Source organism: Geotrypetes seraphini, chromosome 10 (assembly GCF_902459505.1).
Source record: "Geotrypetes seraphini chromosome 10, aGeoSer1.1, whole genome shotgun sequence".
Taxonomy (NCBI): Eukaryota; Metazoa; Chordata; class Amphibia; order Gymnophiona; family Dermophiidae; genus Geotrypetes; species Geotrypetes seraphini.
Genome location: NC_047093.1, coordinates 100,143,666 through 100,167,193, shown reverse-complemented (window position 1 = coordinate 100,167,193; position 23,528 = coordinate 100,143,666). Strand labels below are relative to the sequence as shown.

The 23,528-nt window shown below is 45.0% G+C and overlaps 1 protein-coding gene across 5 annotated transcripts in view; it reads left to right on the top strand.

Annotated features, from left to right (window-relative positions):
• Positions 1-23,528, top strand: part of FBXW5 (F-box and WD repeat domain containing 5) — a 164,275-nt gene that overhangs the window by 89,172 nt on the left and 51,575 nt on the right. For all 5 annotated transcript variants that reach the window (XM_033960641.1, XM_033960644.1, XM_033960642.1 and 2 more), the window contains one exon: positions 20,691-21,189. In XM_033960641.1, the coding sequence (XP_033816532.1) occupies positions 20,691-21,189 (499 nt within the window). The remainder of the gene's footprint in view (positions 1-20,690; positions 21,190-23,528) is intronic.

Here is a 23,528-nt window from a genome sequence, read left to right as displayed (position 1 = left end):
AAGGCCCCTTGGTATCTACCGCTCCATAGAGAGCTGAAACAGAAATGTCGCACTTTGGAGTGCAAATGGAAAAAATCTAAATCCCCCCTCAGATAGACAGACCTGGAGGGTCAATATTAAACTTTACAATTCATTACTAAAAAAAGCCAGGAAGAATTTCTTCGGAGATAAAATCTCCAGATCCAAAAACCAGATCAGTGCGTTGTTTAACATTTGGCGCTCCTTAACTACAAAAAAGGGCCCATCCTTGCTCCCTTCGTCTCTATCAGCAGATGCCCTTGCAAAATTCTTCAATGAATAGGTTATCACCCTAAGATGCTCCTTCCCGCCTACAGTCTCCTACAACTCCCTAATCTCTATTGACCTCAACCCTTCCCTACCTGTCTCCAATCCCATTCCAGCCGACAGATCCTGGACCGTTTTTGAGCTTGTTTCCGAATTGCAAGTCTCCAAACTCTGCCTCAAACTAAAAACTTGCAAATGTACCTTGGATCCTTTCCCCTCCTACCTATTCGAGAATATCTCTACACAGGCCATTGCTTCCCTCACCAAACTTATAAACGATGCTCTAACATCGGGCCTTTTCTCCTCCGAAATGGGACATATTGCACTAACCCCTCTACTGAAAAAGACCGACCTTGACCCCTCTATTCCCTCCAATTACCGTCCAATAGCAAATATCCCTCTCCTAACCAAGATGTTAGAATCCATCATATCCACTCAACTCTCATCCTACCTAGAAAGATTCTCTATTCTCCTACCCCACCAATTCGGCTTCAGACCCAAATTCAGCACCGAATCCCTATTAGCCTCACTAATCTATAAGGTACAACAACTTCATTCTCGCAACAAATTTGCTGTACTTCTACAATTCGAGCTCTCCGCAGCTTTCAACGTCGTCCATCATGATATCCTAATCTTCCAACTCTCTGAAATAGGCATAAGTTCCACAGTCCTAGACTGGTTCTCGAAATTCCTACGCTTACGCTCCTACACCGTTAACATAAACGGTACCTCATCCCCTCCCTGGAAGCCGATATGTGGAGTCCAGCAAGGCTCACCCCTCTCTCCTATCCTTTTCAATATTTACATGTCCTCTTTGAAACTCCTTCATCTATCCCCCCTGGAAACTCGCTACACCTATGCTGACAATATCCTCATCCTCCTTGAGACCGACTCGAACCTTACTAACCTCGCTGAGAACATATCCGCATGTATAATGAACCTTCAATCTTGGGCACATTCTGTACAAATGAAATTGAACGAGTCCAAAACAAAACTACTTTGGCTCGGCCTAATATTAGGTCATTTACCCACCTCCATCCCATTATTTTCCGGTTCCACTCTTCAGCTTGAGTTTTCAAGCAAAGTCCTTGGCATCATCATAGACTCCTCTCTCTCCTTCAATGACCACCTCAACTTCTTGGTAAAAAATGCTTCTTTAGTCTTTATATGCTGAGGAAAGTGAGATCGTACTGTCATCATTCTCACTTCGTCGTCCTTGTTCAGTCCACCATCCTCGCTAGACTGGATTATTGCAACTCCATCTATTTAAGCCTAACTAAAAAAAAACTCCATAGACTTCAGCTAATCCAGAATGCCGCGGCCAAGCTTATTTTCGTTAAAGGCAAGTTCGACCACGTCGCCCCACTCCTGTCCAAACTTCACTGGCTCCCAGTTCACTCCAGAGTCCTCTTTAAATGTGCCTGTTTAGCTTTCAAGATCCTACATGGCATCCTCACTCCTGTTATCCCACTCTTCTGGAACTCCTCTAACCCTAATTCCACTAGATCCTCCCAAAAACTGAAACTATCATTCCCCTCTGCAAAAGGTATATCCTGCATAGGAAAACTAGGAACATCCCTCCCCTTTAGAACCACAGAACTCTGGAACAACCTTACATCCCATCTCAGAATTTGAAGCCCCCTCCAATCCTTCCGCAAACACCTGAAAACTTGGCTCTTTTCAAAAATCTAACACCTCTCACTCTTTGGTACCCTGTCCCTCTTTATCTTCCTAGCTCCTTTCCTATAATCCTTCATTGTAGCTCCTTTTCAACCTAACCCTGTAAACCATGCCGAGCTCTACGCTTGTGGAGATGGTGCGATATACAAACCTAAGGTTTAGTTTAGTGTCCAACGGTACCTCCTTCTGCATCTATTCCTTTCTCTCCTCTCTTCTATCTTCCAAATTACTTAGTTCAATACAGTCTTGTTAGAATATTTATTTGTTTATTTTTCCTCTATCTCTACTTTTCACTTCTTTATTACTCTCTAGGTACTTTAGTTAGATTGTGAGCCTTCGGGACAGTAAGGGAATTTCTAAGTACCTTTCTTTCTTATAATCTTAATGTATATTTTCTGTAAACCGCTTAGAACTTAACGGATGTAGCGATATATAAGAAATAAATTACATTACATTTAGTTTAGTCTTTGATTCTGACCTCTCATTTTCTACGTATATTCAACAATGCTGCTAAGACCTGTCGCTTCTGTCTCTTCAATAACCAAAATTCACCCCTTCCTCTCTGAGCACACTACCTGGCCCTTGTCCAAGCTCTCGTAACCTCACACTTAGATTACTGCAGTCTACTAACTGATATCCCTCAGTGTCGCTTCTCCCTCTTGCAATCTGTGCAAAACTCTTCTGCTCGACTCATCTTCTACCAACCTTGCTACGCTCATGTTACCCCTCTCCTTAAGCCTCTTCACTGGCTCCCTATCTGCAATCGCATACAGTTCAAGATCTTATTGCTGATGTACAAGTGTGTTCATTCTGTTGCCCCTCACCTCTCTCTCCTTATATACCTCCTAGAGAACTCCATTCCTCAGATAAGTCACTCTTAACGTTACCCTTCTCCTCTGCCAATTCCAGACTTCGTTCCTTTCATCTAGCTGACCCCTGTGCCTGGAATAAATTACCTGAGTTTGTCCATCAAGCCCCTTCCCTTGTTTAAAAGCAGACTGAAAACCCACCTTTTTGATATAGCTTTCAATTTTTAACCCTTCTCTTTTGCCCTCCAACCCAGCCAGCTGATTAAACCGTTCCCCTTAACTGTATCCATGACATCTTGTTTGTTTTTCTTGCCTATTTAGATTGTAAACTCTTTCGAGCAGGGACTGTTTTCTTACTCTTTGTGACTCTGTACAGCGCTGCGTGCGTCTGGTAGCATTATAGAAATAATTAATAGTAGTAGTATAACAGGACATCAAAAAGATTGTCCTAAGCTTTCTGAATAGCTATCCAAATAGTGAGAATACTGACTGCAGTATAAGGACTTAAGAGTTGCATATAGGGACAGAGCGATGGTCCATCAAACTCAGTATCCTGTTTCCAACAGTGGCCAACCCAAGTCACAAGTACTTGGCAGGATCCCAAAGAGTAAAAAAAGATTTTATGCTGCTTATCCTAGGAATAAGCGTAGATTTTCCCAAGTCCATCTTAATGGCTTTTGGACTTTTATTTTATCCCTGCCGTGATAAGTTTAGCAGCCAGCTGCTCCCCCACGAACATCACGTAGCAGGAGGGATGTCCAGTGTCTCCTGCCGGAAACCCCCCCCCCCCGAACATCGCAGGCATCCTCCCCGCCGGACCCCCCTCTACCTTAAAATGTTGGCCAGCTGGAGCCATTCCTGTTTCCAGGCAGCTGGCCCGCCTTCTCATGAATGGCGGGGATGCACTGGAGAGGGTACAAAACATTATCTGGCTATTTAAATAAAAAACCAAAAACTGTACTTAGGTATATGTAGAGCATTGAGATTAAGTGTCAAATTAACGCATCTCAATGGTCTTGGAGGATGAGATGTACAAGGTCAGCGTCTATGAGGCAGACATGGTTTTTCCTGTTACATAGAGCTCTCTGGACCCCTGTTCGTTTACAAAAATTGGATTGCTCTAAGTCTAATAGATGCTGGCATTGTCATCTCGAGCCTGGAACTCTAGATCATTTATTATTTTATTGCCCTTTTATTAATTGTTTTTGGAAATTGATCTGGAGTCAAATAAATTGTATGTTGGAAAATCATGTAGCCCTGTCCTATGACACAATTTTATTTGGGGTGTCTATGAGGGCTAAGTGTCAGTTATCCTCTAATAATAACAAGCTTTTAATGATTTTAACAGGAGTTGCCATTCAACAAATAACATACAATTGGAAGGATTATAGAGGGTTAAATTACTGCTTTTTGTGGAGTTTGGTGTGTCATATGTATGAAATGGAAAAAACATTGGCAATTAAAAAAGGATATTTTAATAAATTTAAAGATGTTTGGGGGCCATTAATAGATTATTATAGTAAATAGATTATTATAATAAATAAATTGTATTTAACCCCATTTATTATGTATGGGTGGGGGGTGGTTTTTTTTTTAAAGTGTTGGATATTTATAAAGATATATGTATGGGGTTGAGGGAGATAATTCTTGTGGTGTGAAATTTGTAATAATTTCAAGTGGAAATGTATATTATGAAGTGATTTATTGTACACTTGTTTGAAAATTTATAATGAATAAAGAAATTAAAAAAAAAAGAAAAAAGAAAACCATGTCTTTCGAACACACAGAACACAGAAAACACCTTCACCTAGTATGGAATATGTCATCACAAACTAACCCCTCACCCTTTTACAAAACTGTAGTGTGGATTTTAGCCACAGTGGTAACAGCCCTGACGCTCATAGAATTCTGAGCATCAGAGCTGCTACCACCACGCTAAAAAACGCTCCACAGTTTTGTAAAAGGGGGGATAAAATAGAAATACACAGTTTCAACGCTCTAACTCAGAGATGCCCAAACTTTTTGGGCTTGCGAGCTACTTTAAAATGACCAAGTCAAAATGATCTACCAACAATAAAATTAAAAAACAGAAAGCACACTATACGCTGAGAAAATGATAATTATCATTCCTATTCTGGGTTTTTTTCAAAGAGGTCAAAGCAGATGACTCTATGCATTGTCACCTCAGTAACAACCATACAAAAATAGACAAATATACCCCCCTTCCTTTTTATTAAACCACAATAGCAGTTTTTAGCGCAGGGAACTGCGTTAAATGCCCAGCGCTGCTCCCGACGCTCCTAGGCTCCCTGCGCTAAAAAACACTATTGGGTTATTCCATGTCAAGTGATCAAGGGCTCCCTGCATGACCATCACGGATTTTGATAAAACTTTATGCACAAAGTCCCACATGTATCAAATGAACTTTGGTAAAGTTTTAGTTTCGCCTGTGGAATATTCGTGGAGATATAGCCATTTGTTTGACCCCATACTGCAATGACATACAGTACGACAGTGACATTCTGACAACTTTGAGACACAATATCTCACGAGCTATGTTTCCAAAAAAACTGAAACTTAGCTACCCTGCACAACTTTTGGAGCTCTATTCAGTGCTACCAATAATAATTTTTGTCGAGCACTGAGTGAATGGCTGAATTACAGTAAACTTGGCCGAAAAAATTAGTGCTCCAAAAAAAGTCAAAGTTTGACATTACTTAGCTCCCACAATAATTGAGTAATAAATGCGAAATTTGGCGCATAATGTCTCAGTACAACGTTGTTTTCAAAAGTACAATTTCAACCTCCAAGCTCTTTCCATTAGTTTACAAATTAAGTGTAAAGTTGCTAATTTGTGTAAAAAGGCCAAAAATAGGGTATTTTCAGCCTGCTTTTACAGAAAAATACCTTTCAGAAACTCTTTCAAATCAGTCTCATTAGAAAGAGCATATTTCAAACCCCCTAGAAAAGTGGGCTTCATTTTTCAACGCAGGTTATCAATGCCCGAAAAAGGGGGACAATTATGTCACTTTTCACACTGTTTTTCCCTGTTTATTTTTACTCAAGCTTTGGGTACAATTATAGTGTTCTTAATTAATGATTATTCCTAAGTAGAAATTGAGGTGATAATTTTGTTGCATGCAGATCACAAATTACAACTTGTTTTCTTTTTCAGATCCACATTATTATTAATTCAGTTTAAAATGGATGCCAACGAATCGACTAATAATAATCCTTTTCTGCCAGACTGTGCCATTGGGCAAAAATTGTTGTCAAAGTGTCATGACGGCACATTTTATTCTAAAAAATGTGGGCTCATTTTTTTACATAATTTGTCAACCGATGAAAAATTGCTTATCACTCGGCGCTCTGAAGTTGAACTGATGGATAAAGACCAAATCTGCCTCCACCAGAAAGCAAAGTATCTCGACAAATACGAATTAAAGGAAACATCGTGTTGTAATCCATTTGAAAAGAAAAATCACATTGTTCAAAGTGGATTGTTAAAAGTCGATCTTGCCATGTCTAATGATTTTAGAAAAGTGGCAAAAATAAATATCAAGCCAGGTCAGAAACTTTGCAGTAGTTTCAATGAGTGAAGCTACTGCAGCATCTTCATCTTCAGACGATTTTGATATCAGCATCTCCGATGCAGTTGATCAAAGCTTGGCTGCTTTAGGAACCTCTCCATTGAAAATTCGAAGGTTAGCTAGTAGAGATAAAGCCGGCTATATGATACGAAAAATTGAACGTGTGCAGAATATGATAGCCAAGAAGATTACATCTGCTGCTGGAGTTTCAGCTGAAGAAGTTGGACCGTCTCGTCAGTCTGTAGAATTCAAGTTATGTGAAGATTACACTGACCTCATTGAAGAAATGGAAACGAAAATTGCAATATCCAACAGGTCAATGAAAGTTCAATTATTGACGATGGCCCCAAAAAGTTGGTCAATAAAGGAAACAGCAATGAAGTTTGGCGTTTCAGAGCGCTTGGTCAGAACAGCCCAAAAAGTAAAGAAAGAGAAAGGCATTTGTTCTATACCTGATGCAAAAATTGGCAAGTCCCTTCCAAAAGAAATTGCAAATAGAGTTCAAGATTTTTACGAAGACGATGAATTCAGCAGAATATGTCCTGGCAAAAAAGATTGCATTTCAGTCCGCCTCAATGGTTTAAAAGTACAAAAGCAAAAGCGGCTGCTGTTGTGTAATTTAAAAGAGCTGTACGTGGCGTACTGTAACAAATACAGAACTGAAATTGTTTTTTCCAAATTCTGTGAGCTCAGGCCAAAGTGATGTGTAACCGTTGGTGCATCAGGTGCACACTCCGTGTGTGTCTGCACGATACATCAAAATGTAAAGCTCATGCTACAAGGCGCCAATGTCAAAGAGAACTACAAAGTTCTTATGGAAAAAACTGTGTGCGACCTAAATGTCAAGGACTGTATGCTACAACGATGTCAAAACTGCCCTGGTGAAGAAGCACTAACAGCATACCTGGAAGAAATATTCAAGGATTTAGATCCAGAAGAATCAATAGAATTTAAGCAATGGGTTCACGCTGACCGTGAAACATTAGAAACAAGTGTACTAACCATGGACAACTTTATTGAAAGACTTGCAAGCAAGATTTGGAAGTTGACAAGACACCATTTCATTTCAAAACATCAAAGTGAAAATTTGAAGATGTTGAAGACAGGCTTAAAAGAAACGGAAATGATCGTTTTGATGGATTTCGCTGAAAATTACTCATTTGTTGTACAGGATGCCGCCCAAGGCTTTCACTGGGAAAATTCACAAGCTACGGTACATCCTTTTGTTGCATATTACCTCAATGAAGTGGGCACATTGCAAGTTGTAAACTGTTGTATTATTTCTGATCATATGCAACATGATACGATATCTGTACACGTGTTTATTCAAAAGTTGATCGAATTTTTGGTAACTCAAACAAACATTACCAAAATATACTACTTCAGTGACGGCTCAGCTGCACAATATAAAAACTACAAGAACTTTGTGAATTTGTGCAATCACAGAAATGATTTCAACATTGAGGCTGAATGGAATTTTTTTGGAACTAGCCACGGAAAATCACCCTGCGATGGAGTTGGTGGAACAACTAAACGACTGGCTGCCCGGGCTAGCCTCCAAAGACCATCAACGGATCAAATATTGATGCCAAAGGATCTATTTAACTTTTGTGACCAAAATATACACGGAGTTAAATACATTTATGTTCCAAAAGAAGAAATTGAAGAAAGCAAAAAGTTTCAAGAAGAAAGATGGCATGAAAGCAGCACAGTAGCCGGTACCAGAGAGCACCACCAATTTGTACCAGTCGACTCAAACTCGGTTCGTGTCAGCAAAGTTTCAAATGACACAATAAATTTTGTTGCCAAAATTTCTGATACTGCCATTCCAAATTTGAAAGTGTCCGAAATCTTTCCTGGTTGCTACGTTGCCTGTACTTACGATAATCAATGGTGGATAGGCAACGTTGTTGAAGTCTCAATTGAACAAAATGATGCATTGATAAAATTTATGCATCCTCACGGTCCAGCTCATTCGTTTTATTGGCCAGAAAGGCAAGACGTTTGTTGGGTTCCAGAGCAACACCTCATCTGCATGCTTTGTGCCCCTTCAGTTACATCATCCGGCCACCAATATCAATTTCCAGAAACTGCATTGAAGAAAGTGGCTCAAAAATTTAACAGAATGTTATAAAGATTGCTGGCAGTTAAAATCAAAGTGGACTTCACTTCTGCTTGGGAACCATATAAGATACCCAATTTAGGCTTGGGAACCTAGGATAAGACACCCTAATCATTGGCTTTGGAACCAGAAAGATACCAACAAAAGGCTTTGGAACCTTGACAAAGAAACCAAATGCGAGGCTTGGGAACCTGGACGAAGTGGCCCACCCGTGGCTGGTATTGCACAGCTATCGGGTGTGACCCCTATGGCGATGGGGTTGCCAGTTCAAACTCTTGTCACCATGGACCAACGCAATAGAGTAGTAGTAATACTACGTCAATACAAAACTGTAACTTTAAAAATGACAGAACTATGTTAAAATAGAGGTTGTTGCCGTGGCAACGTCTCCCAACTTTGTCCCCCTTTTTTAGCCATTGTTAACCTGCGTTGAAAAATGAAGTCCACTTTTCTAGGGGGTTTGAAATATGCTCTTTCTAATGAGACTGATTTGAAAGAGTTTCTAAAAGGTATTTTTCTGTAAAAGCAGGCTGAAAATACCCTATTTTGGGCCTTTTTACACAAATTAGAAACTTTACACTTAATTTGTAAACTAATGGAAAGAGCTTGGAGGTTGAAATTGTACTTTTGAAAACAACGTTGTACTGAGACATGCGCCAAATTTCGCATTTATTACTCAATTATTGTGGGAGCTAAGTAATGTCAAACTTTGACTTTTTTTGGAGCACTAATTTTTTCGGCCAAGTTTACTGTAATTCAGGCATTCAATCAGTGCTCGGCAAAAATTGTTATTGGTAGCAATGAACAGAGCTCAAAAAGTTGTGCAGGGTAGCTAAGTTTCAGTTTTTTTGGAAACACAGCTCGGGAGATATTGTGTCTCAAAGTTGTCAGAATGTCATTGTCGTACTGTATTTCATTGTGGTATGGGGGTCAAACAAATGGCTATATCTCCACAAATATTCCACAGGCGAAATTAAAACTTTACCAAAGTTCGTTTGAGACATGGTGGACTCTGCATATGAAGTTTCATCAAAATCCGTGATGGTCATGCAGGGCACTTTCCAAGAATCTGATCACTTGACATGGAATGACCCTATTGCGATTTAGTAAAAGGGGGCCATAGTACAAAATATAGACAGCATATATAAATTCACTAAATTTAAAATAAAATCATTTTTCCTACCTTGTCTGGTGATTTCATGAGTCTCTGGTTGCACTTTCATCTTCTAACTGTGCATCCAATCTTTCTTCCCTTCTTTCAGTCTGTATGCATCCTATCCTCCAGACCTCATTCCCTCCCCTAACTTTTTCTTCCTCTCTCCCTGCCCTTTCTTTCTTTTTTCTCTCTTGATGCCCCCTTTCTTTTTTTCTGTTTCCCTTCTGTCTCCCTGCCTGCCCCCTTTCTTTCTCCCTACCCTCCACAAAGACACCGCCGCAACCATCGGGGGAAACAGGTCCCAAAACCACCGCCGCAACCATCGGGGGAAACAGGCCCCAAAGCCACCACCGCGGCTGCCCCAAGCTCTCTCTGCTTCCCACCGGGCCAACCAGCATTACCCCGACGTCAATTCTGCCGTCAGAGAGGAAGTTCCGCCCAGCCAGGCAGCGATTGGCTGGCCCGAACTTCCTCTCCGACTGCAGCCTTAGGGCGGGTGCACAGCCGGGGCGGACCGCCCCCCCCTTGGTAGGACACTGAAGACCGTGGCAGCGGCTCCTCTCACGAATCCCCACCTGCATCGGAACCGATGCAGTCGGGGATCTTGAGAGGAGCCGCCGCTGCATCTTTTAACTTTTAAAATACAGGCTGCCGCCACCGCCACTTCCTCTCACCTCCTCTCGCCCTCGAGTGAGCGACAGGGGAAAGCGTATGAGCGACGCCACTGAAAATAGTGAGCGATCGCTCATGCGCTCACCTTAGAGGGAACACTGGCCGCACCACCATTATCAACACAAAGTAATACCCTTTGGCCTTGCATACTCTCCCAGAGTATTCCAAGTGCCTGGTTGTAGCAGCATTATGGTTGCGGGGCCGTCAAGTCTTTACTTACCTGTACAACTGGCTGATCAAGGACCCTACCTCACAAGGGTTTAGCAGTAGTTTCAAGTTTATTTAAATCTTGATATACCGCTTTTATACTCAAAGCATCTTCCATGACAATTCTCTTCCTTCAACAGTTGGGTTTCAAACTCAATTTTCCCAAATCAACCATCTCGGACTTTACAATTCATAGGAGCTCTGCTCGACACCATTCATCTCAGGGTGTTTCTGCCACAGAAAAGACAAGACAGTTTGATTCAGCTTTGCTCTCAGACTTATCATCTACCATCAATCTCAGCCAGACGAATGATGGTACTACTGGACCACATAGACTTAATCTCAGGATTCCTCAATGACCTCTCACATCTCAGTAGGCTCAAGCACTCGACCCATTCTCTCAACACGTTACAGTCATTCCTTCGCTTCGACAGTCGCTGCTGTGGTTGATGAACTCTTCCAATTTGTCCAGAGGATTTTTGTTCCACACACCTCCTCATCAGTAAGTGCTGACCATGGATTTGTCCACTTATGCTTGGGGAGCTCATCTGGATGGTCTTCGCACACAAGGTCACTGGGCTGCCCAGGACTGCCTTTGTCATATAAATCTGTTGGAACTCAAAGCGATCTACAATGCTCTTAAAGCTTATCAGCGCATTGTGACCAATACTGTCCTTATCCACACAATCAGGTCGCAATGTATTACATAAATAAGGAGGCACGGGGTCTCTCCATCTTTGTTGGGAGGCCCAGAAGATTTGGTCCTGGGCTATTACTCACAATATATTCCCAAGTTTGTCAAGTTTATTAAAAATTTGATATACTGCCTATCATACTTCTAGGGAGTTTTACATTATAAAATAATTTAAACAGGTAAATCTTTAAAAAGGATGGTAACAAACATGAGACTAACAAGATTAACTGGAACAATAGAAATGAAGGTAAGAAATCCATCTTAGAAAAGTAAAGTAATCCAAAGAAGGGAAAATACAAGGGGGAGGTGTAATCTCACCTAAAAACTGGAGCAAGGAGGAGTCAGAATGCTGAAAAAGAAAAGATTCCTGAAAGCAATATACATTCAAGGGGAACAGAATTCTCTTGCAGACAGACTCAGCAGGTTTCTTCAACCACACGAGTGAATACTTGGTTCTGCAGTTCTGCGTCCCTTAATTTCTCAATGGGAGAATCCTCAGATAGACTTGTTTTGCATCCCCCCACAATCACAAGCTGCCCCAGTTTTACTCCAAGCAGTACTCTCCTCATTATCTGGAAGCAGATGCTTTTTTACTGGATTGGACTCACAAGTTTCTTTATGCCTTTCATCTAATCCCCCTCGTCCTCAAGATGCTTGTCAAGCTCAAGCGGGAATCGGCCACCATTATTCTCATAGCTTCTCAGTAGCCCAGACAACCCTGGATTTCCTTTCTACTTCAACTCAGTATCAAGGAACCAATACCTCTTCAAGTTTTCCCACCTCTTCCTCACACAAAATCACGGATCTCTTCTTCATCCGAATCTTTCAGCGTTGGTCCAGAGGAAGGCTATTGAAATAGTGTGTGGTCTTCGTGATAAGGCATATGGGGACAGACTTAAATATCTCGATCTGTATACTTTGGAGGAAAGGCGGGAGAGACATTTAAATACCTACGTAATATAAATGTGCATGAGTCGAGTCTCTTTTATTTGAAAGGAAACTGCAATGAGAGGGCATAGGATGAAGTTAAGAGGTGATAGGCTCCAGAGTAATCTGAAGAAATACTTTTTTACAGAAAAGGTGATGGATTCGTGGAACAGTCTCCCGGAAGAGGTGGTGTAAACAGAGACTGTGTCTGAATTCAAGAGGGCCTGGGATAGGCACGTGTGATCTCTCAGAGAGAGAAAGAGATAATGGTTACTGCGGATGGGCAGATTAGATGGACCATTTGGCCTTTATCTGCTGTCATGCTTCTGTGCTGCTATACCTGACAGCTTGGTACCTCTCGGCCTAACATCGGCTGATCTTCATCTTTCTCGGCCTGTCAGATTAATCTTGGTAGCATCCAGAAAACCGTCTATGCAACAGTGCTACCACAAAAATGGACACAGTTTTCCACCTGTGTGCTCTTCATCATCATGAGCCTAAATCCACCTCTGTATCTTCAGTATTGAAGTATCTTCTATATTTATCCAATTGTGGTCTCAAGTAGAGAGTTGCGCAGGGACAGAAATCAAGCCCGTCCCTGCCCGTCCCCGCTAGGAGTCAAACCCATCCCCACCCATCTCACTGGAACCAAATCCGTCCCTGCCTGTCCCCATAAACTTCAGAAGTAGTTATTTCATTTAATTATGGTACTGAATTAAAGGTTCTGGTAGAGACCTATTTACAAATAAGCAAAGACACTATTAATTTAGAAATATTAATTGGGAAGAATACATATTTTGTAAATGGGTTTCTACCAAAGCCTCTAATGTAAATATAAAATATAAATACTCAGCTGATGAGAACCCCCAAGCTTTCAGATGAGGACTTCCTCTGCTGTTGGCCGGGGATCCCTTTTGCCAAGTTTGGCAGGCAGCAGTAGCATCCTTGAGTCACAGATGCTGGCACCTCAGTGGCTTATGAATGTTACCAGCTTGGTGGAGGGGAGTTCTGGCTGTCTATAGAGGAGGTCCTCTGCTAGCGATGCTTGGGGATCCCCACCAGCCACAGGGTCAGCAAGTACTTCAGCACTGGAGAAATAAAACCAGAAATGCATTTCCTTTTCTTTTAAACACAATGCAAAGACATCTGCTATATACATTACCCAAAGCTAACATATTTTAGTCAATAAATTCTGTCTTTTACCTTTGTTGTTTGGAGACTTATTTTTTCCATCAGATTGGTCCCAGTTGTGGTTTTTTTTTTCTGCTTTCCCATCTTCTGTAAATTCTTCTGTTGTTGTCCATTGGTTCCTCCTACCAGGGTCCAGCATTTATCCCTCTCTCATGTCTCATCCCCCAGATCATGTGCAGCATCTTTTGCCCCTGCCCACCAGCCCCATGCCCAACATTTCTCTTTCTATCACCCCTCTCCAGCACCAAGCCGCATCTCTCCTTCCATTCCCTTCACCACTATGTTCAACATTCCTCCCTCTTGCATCCCTTTCAATCTGTCCCACTGTTCCCTTTCCAACATTTCTCCTTCTCATCTTTATCCCAGGACAAGCAGGCAGCATATTCTTAACGCATGGGTGACGTCACCGACGGAGCCCTGGTACGGACATTTTAACTAGAAAGTTCTAGTTGGCCGCACCGCGCATGCGCGAGTGCCTTCCCGCCCGACGGAGGAGTGCGTGGTCCCCAGTTTCTTCGTTTCCGCGGAGCGAAGAAGACGCATGTGTTTTCAACGGCCGTTGAAAAACTATTTTTTGCCTTCCCGCTCGCGTATTTTTTTCTTGTTCTTTGATTCTTTTTTTCCTTTCGGATTCCTGCACCTGCTGTGCGACTCTTAAAAAGCGCACATTAAAAAATAAGCAGATCCAGCAAAATCTTTTCTTCGGCACCGGACCTGCCATGGAACCTGCCGCGACGTCGACAGCATCTCAAAAGTCGGCACCGACTACTTCGACACCGCCAGATCCTTCTTCGGAGTCGCTGGCCTCAGGTAAGCCGGCTAAGAAGCCTTCCACTTCCCTTGAGCGCCCTCCTGCCACAGTTGCGACGCCGGTCCTCCCGGCACCGCATCGACCCCGCAAACGCTCCGCTCCGATATCGGTGAGTGCCTCATCATCGGCCTCCTCATCGCCGGAGCATAGAGCGGTACCTATGGTACCGAAAATGAAAAAAGCGGTACCGGTGCCTCCCCTGGACGACCGCATCGCGGCCATACTCCAGACCCAGTTACAGGAGCAGCTGCAGCACCAACTCCAACAACTGTTGCCGGCACTGCTGGCCTCACACCTTCCGGTGCAAGACCGGTCCGAGCCTCACACGATCCCATCGGTGAAGACCCCCTCGGTACCGCTTAACACCTCCATGCCGGTGCTCTCGGCTGAACCGCACCGTTCCCAACCTGCGGTACAGGCCCATTCCGATGCCGACCCTGCCCGGTACCAAGAACAGCACCGGTCTTCCTCTCCCGGTACCACCTCGGTCCGCTCCGGCAAGTCTCTCTCCAAGACCCGCCGTGCCGAACCCTCCACACCGATGACCCGCCGTGCACACCCCGACATCAGGGACCCTGACTTATGGGAAGAATCCCCGCACGGTACCGAGGAAGACGCTTCCTCGACGGACGAGGAACCCTCCACGATTGACACCGGTTCAAAGCCCGAACAGTCCTCTTTTACCAAGTTCCTGAGGGAGATGTCGGCTGCTCTTTCCATTCCTTTAGAGTCCGACTCTAAAAAGTCCCAGGCTTTTCTCGATGCCCTAGACTTTTGAGCAACCTCCCAAGGAATTTCTTAAGTTACCCGTCCATGACATCCTACGGGAAACTTTTAACAAAAATTGGGAGAACCCCCTCACTGTCCCCGGGGCCCCTCGCAAACTGGATAGCTTATACCGGGTCATTCCAATCCCAGGGTTTGACAAGCCTCAATTGCCCCATGAATCTCTCCTGGTAGAGTCCACCTTAAAGAAAACTCAGGGCTCCAGTGTCTATGCCTCCACCCCTCCTGGCAGAGAGGGCAGAACGATGGATAAATTTGGCAAGCGCCTGTTCCAGAATGCAATGCTGGCCAACAGGGCAAATAATTATACCTTTCACTTCTCCTTCTATATGAAGCATCTGGTGCAACATCTCTCCTCCTTGCAAAAATATATTCTTGAACGTAAGGTCCCTCTTTTTCAACAGCAAATTTCCAGTCTGCTCCAACTTCGGAAATTCATGGTACGCTCCATTTATGACTCATTTGAGCTGACCTCTAGAGCATCTGCCATGGCTGTTGCCATGCGGCGTCTGGCCTGGCTGAGAGTTTCTGACCTCGACATTAACCACCAAGACTGCCTGGCTAACGCACCTTGTCTTGGTGACAAACTCTTCGGGGAATCCCTGGACTCAACCACCCAGAAACTCTCAGCACACGAGACTAGGTGGGACACTCTGGTCAAACCCAAAAAGAAGACTCCGTCCGCCTGCTCGCCTCTACAGACAGCAGTCCTCCTACCAACGCAGGTTCTCGGCCAGACCTCTCAACCCGCCTCAGCAACAACCTCGCCGTCCTCGTCACCAGCATCAACCTCAGGCTCGTTCCCAGTCTCATCAGCCTGCCAAACCTCTCCCTCCGTCAAAACCATCTCAACCCTTTTGACTCCTTTCTCCAGGGCATAGCCAGTCTCCCACCATCATTGCCTCTTCCCTCAGCCTATCGGAACTCCAACTCTTCCTCAGCCGTTGGGAGGTCATCACATCCGACCAATGGGTCCTCAACATCATTCGCCACGGCTACTCTCTCAACTTCCAGACTCTTCCACCAGACAATCCTCCCATAGAGTCTGCCTCTCACTCCTCCCAATCCCTCCTCCTCCTGAGGGAGGTTCAATCCCTCCTTCTTCTCAATGCCATTGAAGAGGTACCCTCAGACCAAAGGGGTCAGGGATTCTACTCCCGCTACTTCCTGGTTCCCAAGAAGACAGGAGACCTCCGTCCCATCCTCGATCTCCGGGACCTCAACAAGTGTCTGGTCAAGGAAAAATTCAGAATGCTCTCCCTTGCCACGCTTTACCCTCTTCTCTCTCAACACGACTGGCTATGTTCCCTAGACCTCAAAGAGGCCTACACTCACATTCCAATCAATCCGACTTCACGTCGCTACCTCCGGTTTCAGATACAGCACCATCACTACCAGTACAAAGTGCTACCCTTTGGCCTCGCATCATCGCCCAGGGTGTTCACCAAGTGCCTTATTGTGGTGGCGGCCTTCCTCAGGTCTCACAACCTCCAGGTGTTCCCCTACTTGGACGATTGGTTGGTGAAAGCACCTACGTCTCCGCTTGTGCTACAAGCCACTCAACACACCATCTCTTTCCTCCATATCCTGGGGTTCGAGATCAACTACCCCAAGTCGCACCTGCTTCCCACACATCGACTTCAGTTCTCGACACCACTCTGATGAGGACGTTTCTCCCCTCCGACCGACAACGGACCCTGCTCCACCTCTGTCGTCAGGTGCTCCTTCATCACTCCGTCCCAGCTCGGCAGATGATGGTCCTCCTGGGCCACATGGCCTCGACGGTCCATGTGCTTCCTCTGGCGCGACTCCACCTCAGGACACCTCAATGGACTCTAGCCAACCAATGGTCGCAGACCACGGATCCTTTTTCTCATCCCATCTCTGTGACATCGTCTCTTCAGCAATCTCTTCAATGGTGGTTGAACTCCTCCAATCTTTCCAGGGGTCTACTCTTTCATCTACCCCCTCACTCCATGATCATAACCACAGATGCCTCCCCCTATGCGTGGGGAGCTCACCTGGGAGATCTTCGCACCCAGGGACTCTGGACCCCTCAAGAGCGTCAACATCACATCAATTTCCTGGAACTCAGGGCCATGTTCTATGCCCTCAAGGCCTTCCAGCACCTTCTCTACCCTCAGGTTCTTCTCCTGTGCACAGACAACCAAGTCGCCATGTACTACATAAACAAGCAAGGCGGCACCGGATCTCCCCTCCTCTGTCAGGAGGCCATCCGCATCTGGACCTGGGCCACGGCCCACAGTCTCTTCCTCAAGGCTGTCTACATCCAGGGCGAACAGAACTCCCTGGCCGACAATCTCAGCCGCATCCTTCAACCTCACGAGTGGACTCTGGATCCTCCCACACTCCGCTCCATCTTTGCTCGGTGGGGCACTCCTCAAGTGGACCTCTTTGCAGCTCCTCACAACCATCAGCTGCCCCTTTTCTGTTCCAGACTCTTCTCTCCTCATCGTCTGGCCCCGGATGCATTCCTGCTCAACTGGACGGATCGGTTCCTCTATGCCTTTCCTCCACTACCTCTGATGTTGCGGACGTTATTCAAACTCCGCAGGGACAGAGCCACCATGATTCTCATCGCCCCTCGGTGGCCCCGCCAACACTGGTTCTCCCTCCTGCTCCAGCTAAGCTCCAGAGAACCCATTCCTCTTCCTGTGTTTCCTACTCTACTTACACAGCAGCATCAGTCTCTACTGCATCCCAATCTGTCCTCGCTCCACCTGACAGCTTGGTTTCTCTCGGGCTGACCTCTCCAGAGAATCTGTCTCAGCCTGTCCGTCGTATTTTGGATGCCTCCAGGAAACCAGCCACCCTCCAATGTTACCATCAGAAGTGGATCCGGTTCTCCTCTTGGTTTCTACTACATCACCACGATCCCACCTCATTGGCGGTGGAAACTGTACTGGACTATTTGCTCTCTCTATCTGACGCTGGCCTCAAGTCTACCTCAATCAGAGTCCACCTCAGTGCCATCACTGCGCTTCATGAGCCTATCCTCGGAAAACCTCTCACGGCTCATCCCCTGGTTTCCCGGTTCATGAGGGGCCTCTTCAATGTCAAACCACCTCTGAAGCCTCCTCCAGTCGTCTGGGACCTGAATGTGGTTTTATCTGCCCTCATGAAACCTCCTTTTGAGCCTCTTGCCACAACTTCGCTCATATTTCTTACCTGGAAGGTGCTTTTCCTCATTGCCATCACCTCTGCCAGGAGGGTTAGTGAGCTGCATGCACTGGTTGCCGACCCACCTTTCACTGTTTTTCACCATGACAAGGTGGTTCTGCGTACCCATCCTAAATTCCTTCCCAAGGTGGTCTCGGAATTTCACCTCAACCAGTCCATTGTGTTACCTGTCTTTTTCCCTAAGCCCCATTCTCATCCTGGGGAACAGGCGTTACACACGCTGGACTGTAAGTGTGCCCTTGCATACTACCTTGACCGTACCAGGGCCCACCGCTCGTTCCCTCAGCTTTTTTTGTCCTTCGACCCTAACCGCCTAGGTCGTCCTGTCTCTAAACGGACACTTGCCAACTGGCTTGCTGCCTCCATTGTGTTCTGTTATGCTCGGGCCGGTCTCCCACTGGAAGGTCTGTCACGGCCCACAGGGTCAGAGCTATGGCTGCTTCTGTGGCTTTCCTCCGTTCCACGCCCATCGAGGAAATCTGCAAGGCTGCCACTTGGTCCTCAGTTCACACGTTTACTACTCACTACTGTTTGGATACCTTCTCCAGACGGGATGGACACTTCGGCCAATCTGTGTTACACAATTTATTTTCCTAATGGCCAACCATCCCTCCTCCCTCTCTGTTAGCTTGGAGGTCACCCATGCGTTAAGAATATGCTGCCTGCTTATCCTGGGATAAAGCACAGTTACTTACCGTAACAGGTGTTATCCAGGGACAGCAGGCAGATATTCTTACGTCCCACCCTCCTCCCCGGGTTGGCTTCTTAGCTGGCTTATCTTAACTGGGGACCACGCACTCCTCCGTCGGGCGGGAAGGCACTCGCGCATGCGCGGTGCGGCCAACTAGCACTTTCTAGTTAAAATGTCCGTACCGGGGCTCCGTCGGTGACGTCACCCATGCGTTAAGAATATCTGCCTGCTGTCCCTGGATAACACCTGTTACGGTAAGTAACTGTGCTTTCTCTTCCCTATCATCTGTACCTCACTCCCTCCCTATGACCAAAAATTCTCCTTTCTTCCATTCCCCATGTACATGACCATCTCTCTTTCCCTCTCACTGACACACCCACACCCAATTCTCACATTCTATTACCTCCCCCACCTCAGCATCTCCTTCCCTCCATCCATCCTCTCTCTCAAGTTCATGCCTTCTGTGTCCAAAAACACACAACCTCCCCACCTTCTGTGTCCTGCGTTTGCCTCCCATGTTCGCGTCCCTCCAGATAACAGCATGGGTTGGAGGCAGCAGTAATAAATTAGGAGCTTCTGTACCAAAGAAAATGTGCACATTTATTGGAAGTCATTCAATCTCCTGTGAGCCAAAATGTTTTGTTAGCTAAACATATAAGGTAAAAACTTCATACACACTGCAAATACACTGGCAGTGCAATTAAAGTTTAAAATTTCAAGCTTTTCAGCTAAACATGGGCAAGAAAAAAAAGCACTGAAAAAACAAAGCTTACTGGGTAGGTCAGGATGCTGACAGTGAAAGTTCAGTAAAACAGCCTCTCCTTTGACCCAGTCTTGAAATAACACGGTAGCATTGTAAGGACTGTGAATAATCCAGGGAAAAGGTAGGCACTTACCCTAAGAAGGTAATGTATTTGGGATCTGAAGCTAGACTGGCATCAATTGTTAGAGAGAGGAACTGCAGGTTCAGCTGGGCTCTTGCCTCCTGGAGTTTGACATAGTTTCAAATCCACAGCAGCCCATTGAGAAGCAATGCGAGCCTGCCTGCACTGCAGCACGCACACCGTAGCTGACTGGAAGTGTTCCTTCGACATCAAAGCAGACGTTGGAGGGAAGGCTTTGCGTCAATCACGTGCAGCATGTACATGACTGACGCGAAGCTTCCCCTCCGACGTCGGCTCTGACATCGGGGAACACTTCCGGTCGGCTGTGTGTGTGCTGCAGTGCAGGAAAAGAAGACGAGCCTCTTGGCTCGAGCTGCTTCCAACCCCGCGGGATCCCCAAGACTAAGAGGGGCGTCCCCATGGGATCCCCGTGACCCTAGGTGGCATCCCCACGGGATTCCCGTGACTCTAGAGTCGTTATAGCTTAGTCTATATTTGACCCCCACTGCTGTTGACCCAGAGTCAAGCCCAGTAATGTCTCCCATTTATTTTCTTAGGACCGGGGCAAGGGGTGGCTATACAATAATGCTTTATATAGTCAAGATATCAAGCTCACCTCCATACAAAATACAGTCAAACCTCGGTTTGCAAGTAACAATTTGTGAGTGTTTTGCAAGATGAGCAAAACACTCCAGCAAACTTTGACTCGCAAGACGAGCGCCGTCCCGATAAACAAGCGCATATGCATTTATCACGTGTAAGCAAGCACAATGTCGGAATGGCGCTCGGCTACGTGAGCTCAGGGTTATCAATCTGTGGCCATTTGTTGATTTTTTTTTTTTAAGTGATATAGCATTATTTTCAGAACAACAATACAGGTGTAGGAAAGGGTAAGCAGCCCAAAAATATAGGTATAGGACAAATGTGCATTCTGATGTCATTGAGCACTTATATGCTTTTGTGTTGTTTGTTTTAATGTTTCAGGGTGTGGAGTCGGAGAATGTTAATGTTGTGAAGAGACTGTTCAAGATCCAGAACCTAAATGCTAGCACCATCAGAACAGTGATGGTAGCAGATTGCAGCCGACACGATTCTCCAGACCTACTACTGGATTACAAAGAGCAGGTGCCTGCTGTGACTTCTACCCACCAGACCTGTGATACTGGCAGCAAAGGAGAGCATGAGGAGGGAAAGGCTCCAAGGAGCCTCGAGTCAGAGCAGCTCGTGGAGGAAGAAGGGGAACAGCAAGTGGATGAGGGCTCAAGCCCCAGCAGTGGGCTAAAGCAGCTCCTGGATGATATCATGGGAGGCCGTGTTGGGTCTACTCTGACTGAGAGTGAGCTGGAGACAAAGGTGGCTGCTCTTTTTGCAGCTTACAGGACTAAACCACCTGATGGAAATCTGAAATTCACAGAAGATGGCTACAAAAAGAAGTATTTAATCTTCACTACTGGGTGCCTCACCTACTCTCCCCACCAGATAGGTACTGCTGCATTGCAATAAGATGTAGACCCATTCAGTCCATAGAGTAGAACTCCATCTCTTTCTTGCATTTATTTATCTACTGCAGTATCTTTCATTCGTAAAATGTTAAGTTTGCAATAGGGAACAGATATGTATGCGTGTTTCTGAGGCAGTACCTTCCATCATGGAGCATATAGGCAGTTCACATTTGCTAAGTAAAATCATTGGGGAAACCAAGTTGCCTGTTAACTTGAAAGGAACAATTTTATTATTTTCCATTATTTTTGGTTTGCTTTGATCAATTGTATTTTTTTAGCTTTCTTTTCCACTGTTGTCCTTCAGTAGCTGAAGTACAGTTTTCTTTTTTTCAGGAGAACAATGCTAAATAGAGCAGCCACGGCTAGTTGGAGATTAGTCACCAATTCCCATGGCTGATTATAAAGCCCATTGCGAATATTAGGCCACCATCATTCCATATGTGGCCTAATGAGGTTTACTTGATGTAGATCTTCATAGTAGTGTGTTAGCTGATAACAGTGTTTTACTTTGCAAGTTAGGGTTATAGTGTCACTTTTTAATTTATTTATTTAATTATCTATACCATTCTCCCAAGGGAGCTCAGAACAGTGTACATGAATTTATTTTGGTTGTTCCTAGGCTAACAGAGTTTTGGTTTTACTTTACTGCATTGATATGCTGATAATCCTTTCATTTCTTGCAGTGTTTTCATACTCTGGATTAGTTAACCTGGCTTCATTCCTTTTTCTCTTACTGGACAACTGCATTAGGATTAAGAGCAAGAGTTTTATGATTGCATAAACTGACTCCAAAATTCCACTTGCAAACATTTAATCCAGTACTAATTTCTTTATATATATATATATATATCTAATATAATAAAACGCTAGGCCGCGCATGCGCACTCCCATCTGCGTGCGTCGATTTTCTGTGAGCTGTAGGGCACCGCAGATAGGAGTGTGCATGAGCGCGAAGCTCTCTCTTTCCCTCCCCCCAAGGTGGATGTCGGCTGCGGCGGCTGTTGGCGGCCCGAGGCGGATGTTGGCCGCCGCGGCTGCTGGCCGCCCAAAGCTCGCTCTCTCTCTTCCTCCCCCCCGAGTCGGATGTCGGCTGCGGCGGCTGTTGGCGGCTGCTGGCCGCGGCAGCCAAACCCGGAAAGAATTTTAAACATAAGTAGCGCATGGAGTTTCAGGAGGAAGGTATGGGGGGGAGGAAAATACTGCACAGGGAAGTAGGGTGGGAGGGAAATGCTGCAACACACGGAAATGGAGGGGCAGAAAAGGGGTTGATGGACAGGGGAAAGAGGTGCTGATGAACAGGGAGGGGGGGCAGAAAAATGAAGGGCAGGGCGTACTGCTGGACAGGGGGAGCAGGAAGGAGGTGATGATGGACAGGGGGGAGGTAAAACAAAGGGAGAAGGGCTTCTGCTGGATAAGGTGAGCAGTGATGGGGTGGTGGAGGACACAGGGGAGGTAAAAGGAAGGGAGAATGGACAGGGGGAGCAGGCAAGGGGTGGTAGTGGACAGCCAAGAAAAAAAAAAAAATAGACAGACAGAAATACAGAAAGCGGCTAAGGAGAGAGAAAAAAAAATAGACAGACACACACACATATATTCTAGCACCCGTTAATGTAACGGGCTATAAGATTAGTATATATATATATATATATATCTTTATTCAATTTAAAGCCAAAAATAAGTGCAACATATTCTACAGACATTTTACACTTTAACATCACTTAAATTCTATCAAATATTATTTATGACACATACATATATCATCCCCCCCTTTATACATATCCAACAATTGCACTCTAATTAAAAGTATCTCCCCACCCACCCTGGACGTGTATGATCAAATGGCAAAATCAACAATCACTCCTTACAGAATTCTGTCAATGGCTCCCAAACATCCATAAATTTCTTTTAATGGCCTGTTGTATGGCCATCATACGCTCCATTTTAAAAATGTGGTGTAGAGATTCCCACCAGAAAGTACAATTTAACCGATCCCAGTTTTTCCAATTTCTCAAAATAAGTTGTATGGCAACAATACAGAGAAGTTTATTATTATGGGGAGATATTTGGGTTTTGGCCCTCATTAACATGCCAAATAGCACGGTATTGTGTTTGACAAACTTGCTGCACTTCTTTGAGGGAGTAAACAGACAGATAGACAAGGGTGATCCGGGCGACATTGTATATCTAGATTTTCAGAAGGCATTCAACAAGGTTCCGGATGAACGACTACTTCGGAAAATTGCGAGCCATGAAATTGAGGGTGAAATATTCACGTGGATTAAAAAACTAGCTGGAGCATAGGAAACAGAGAGTGGGGGTA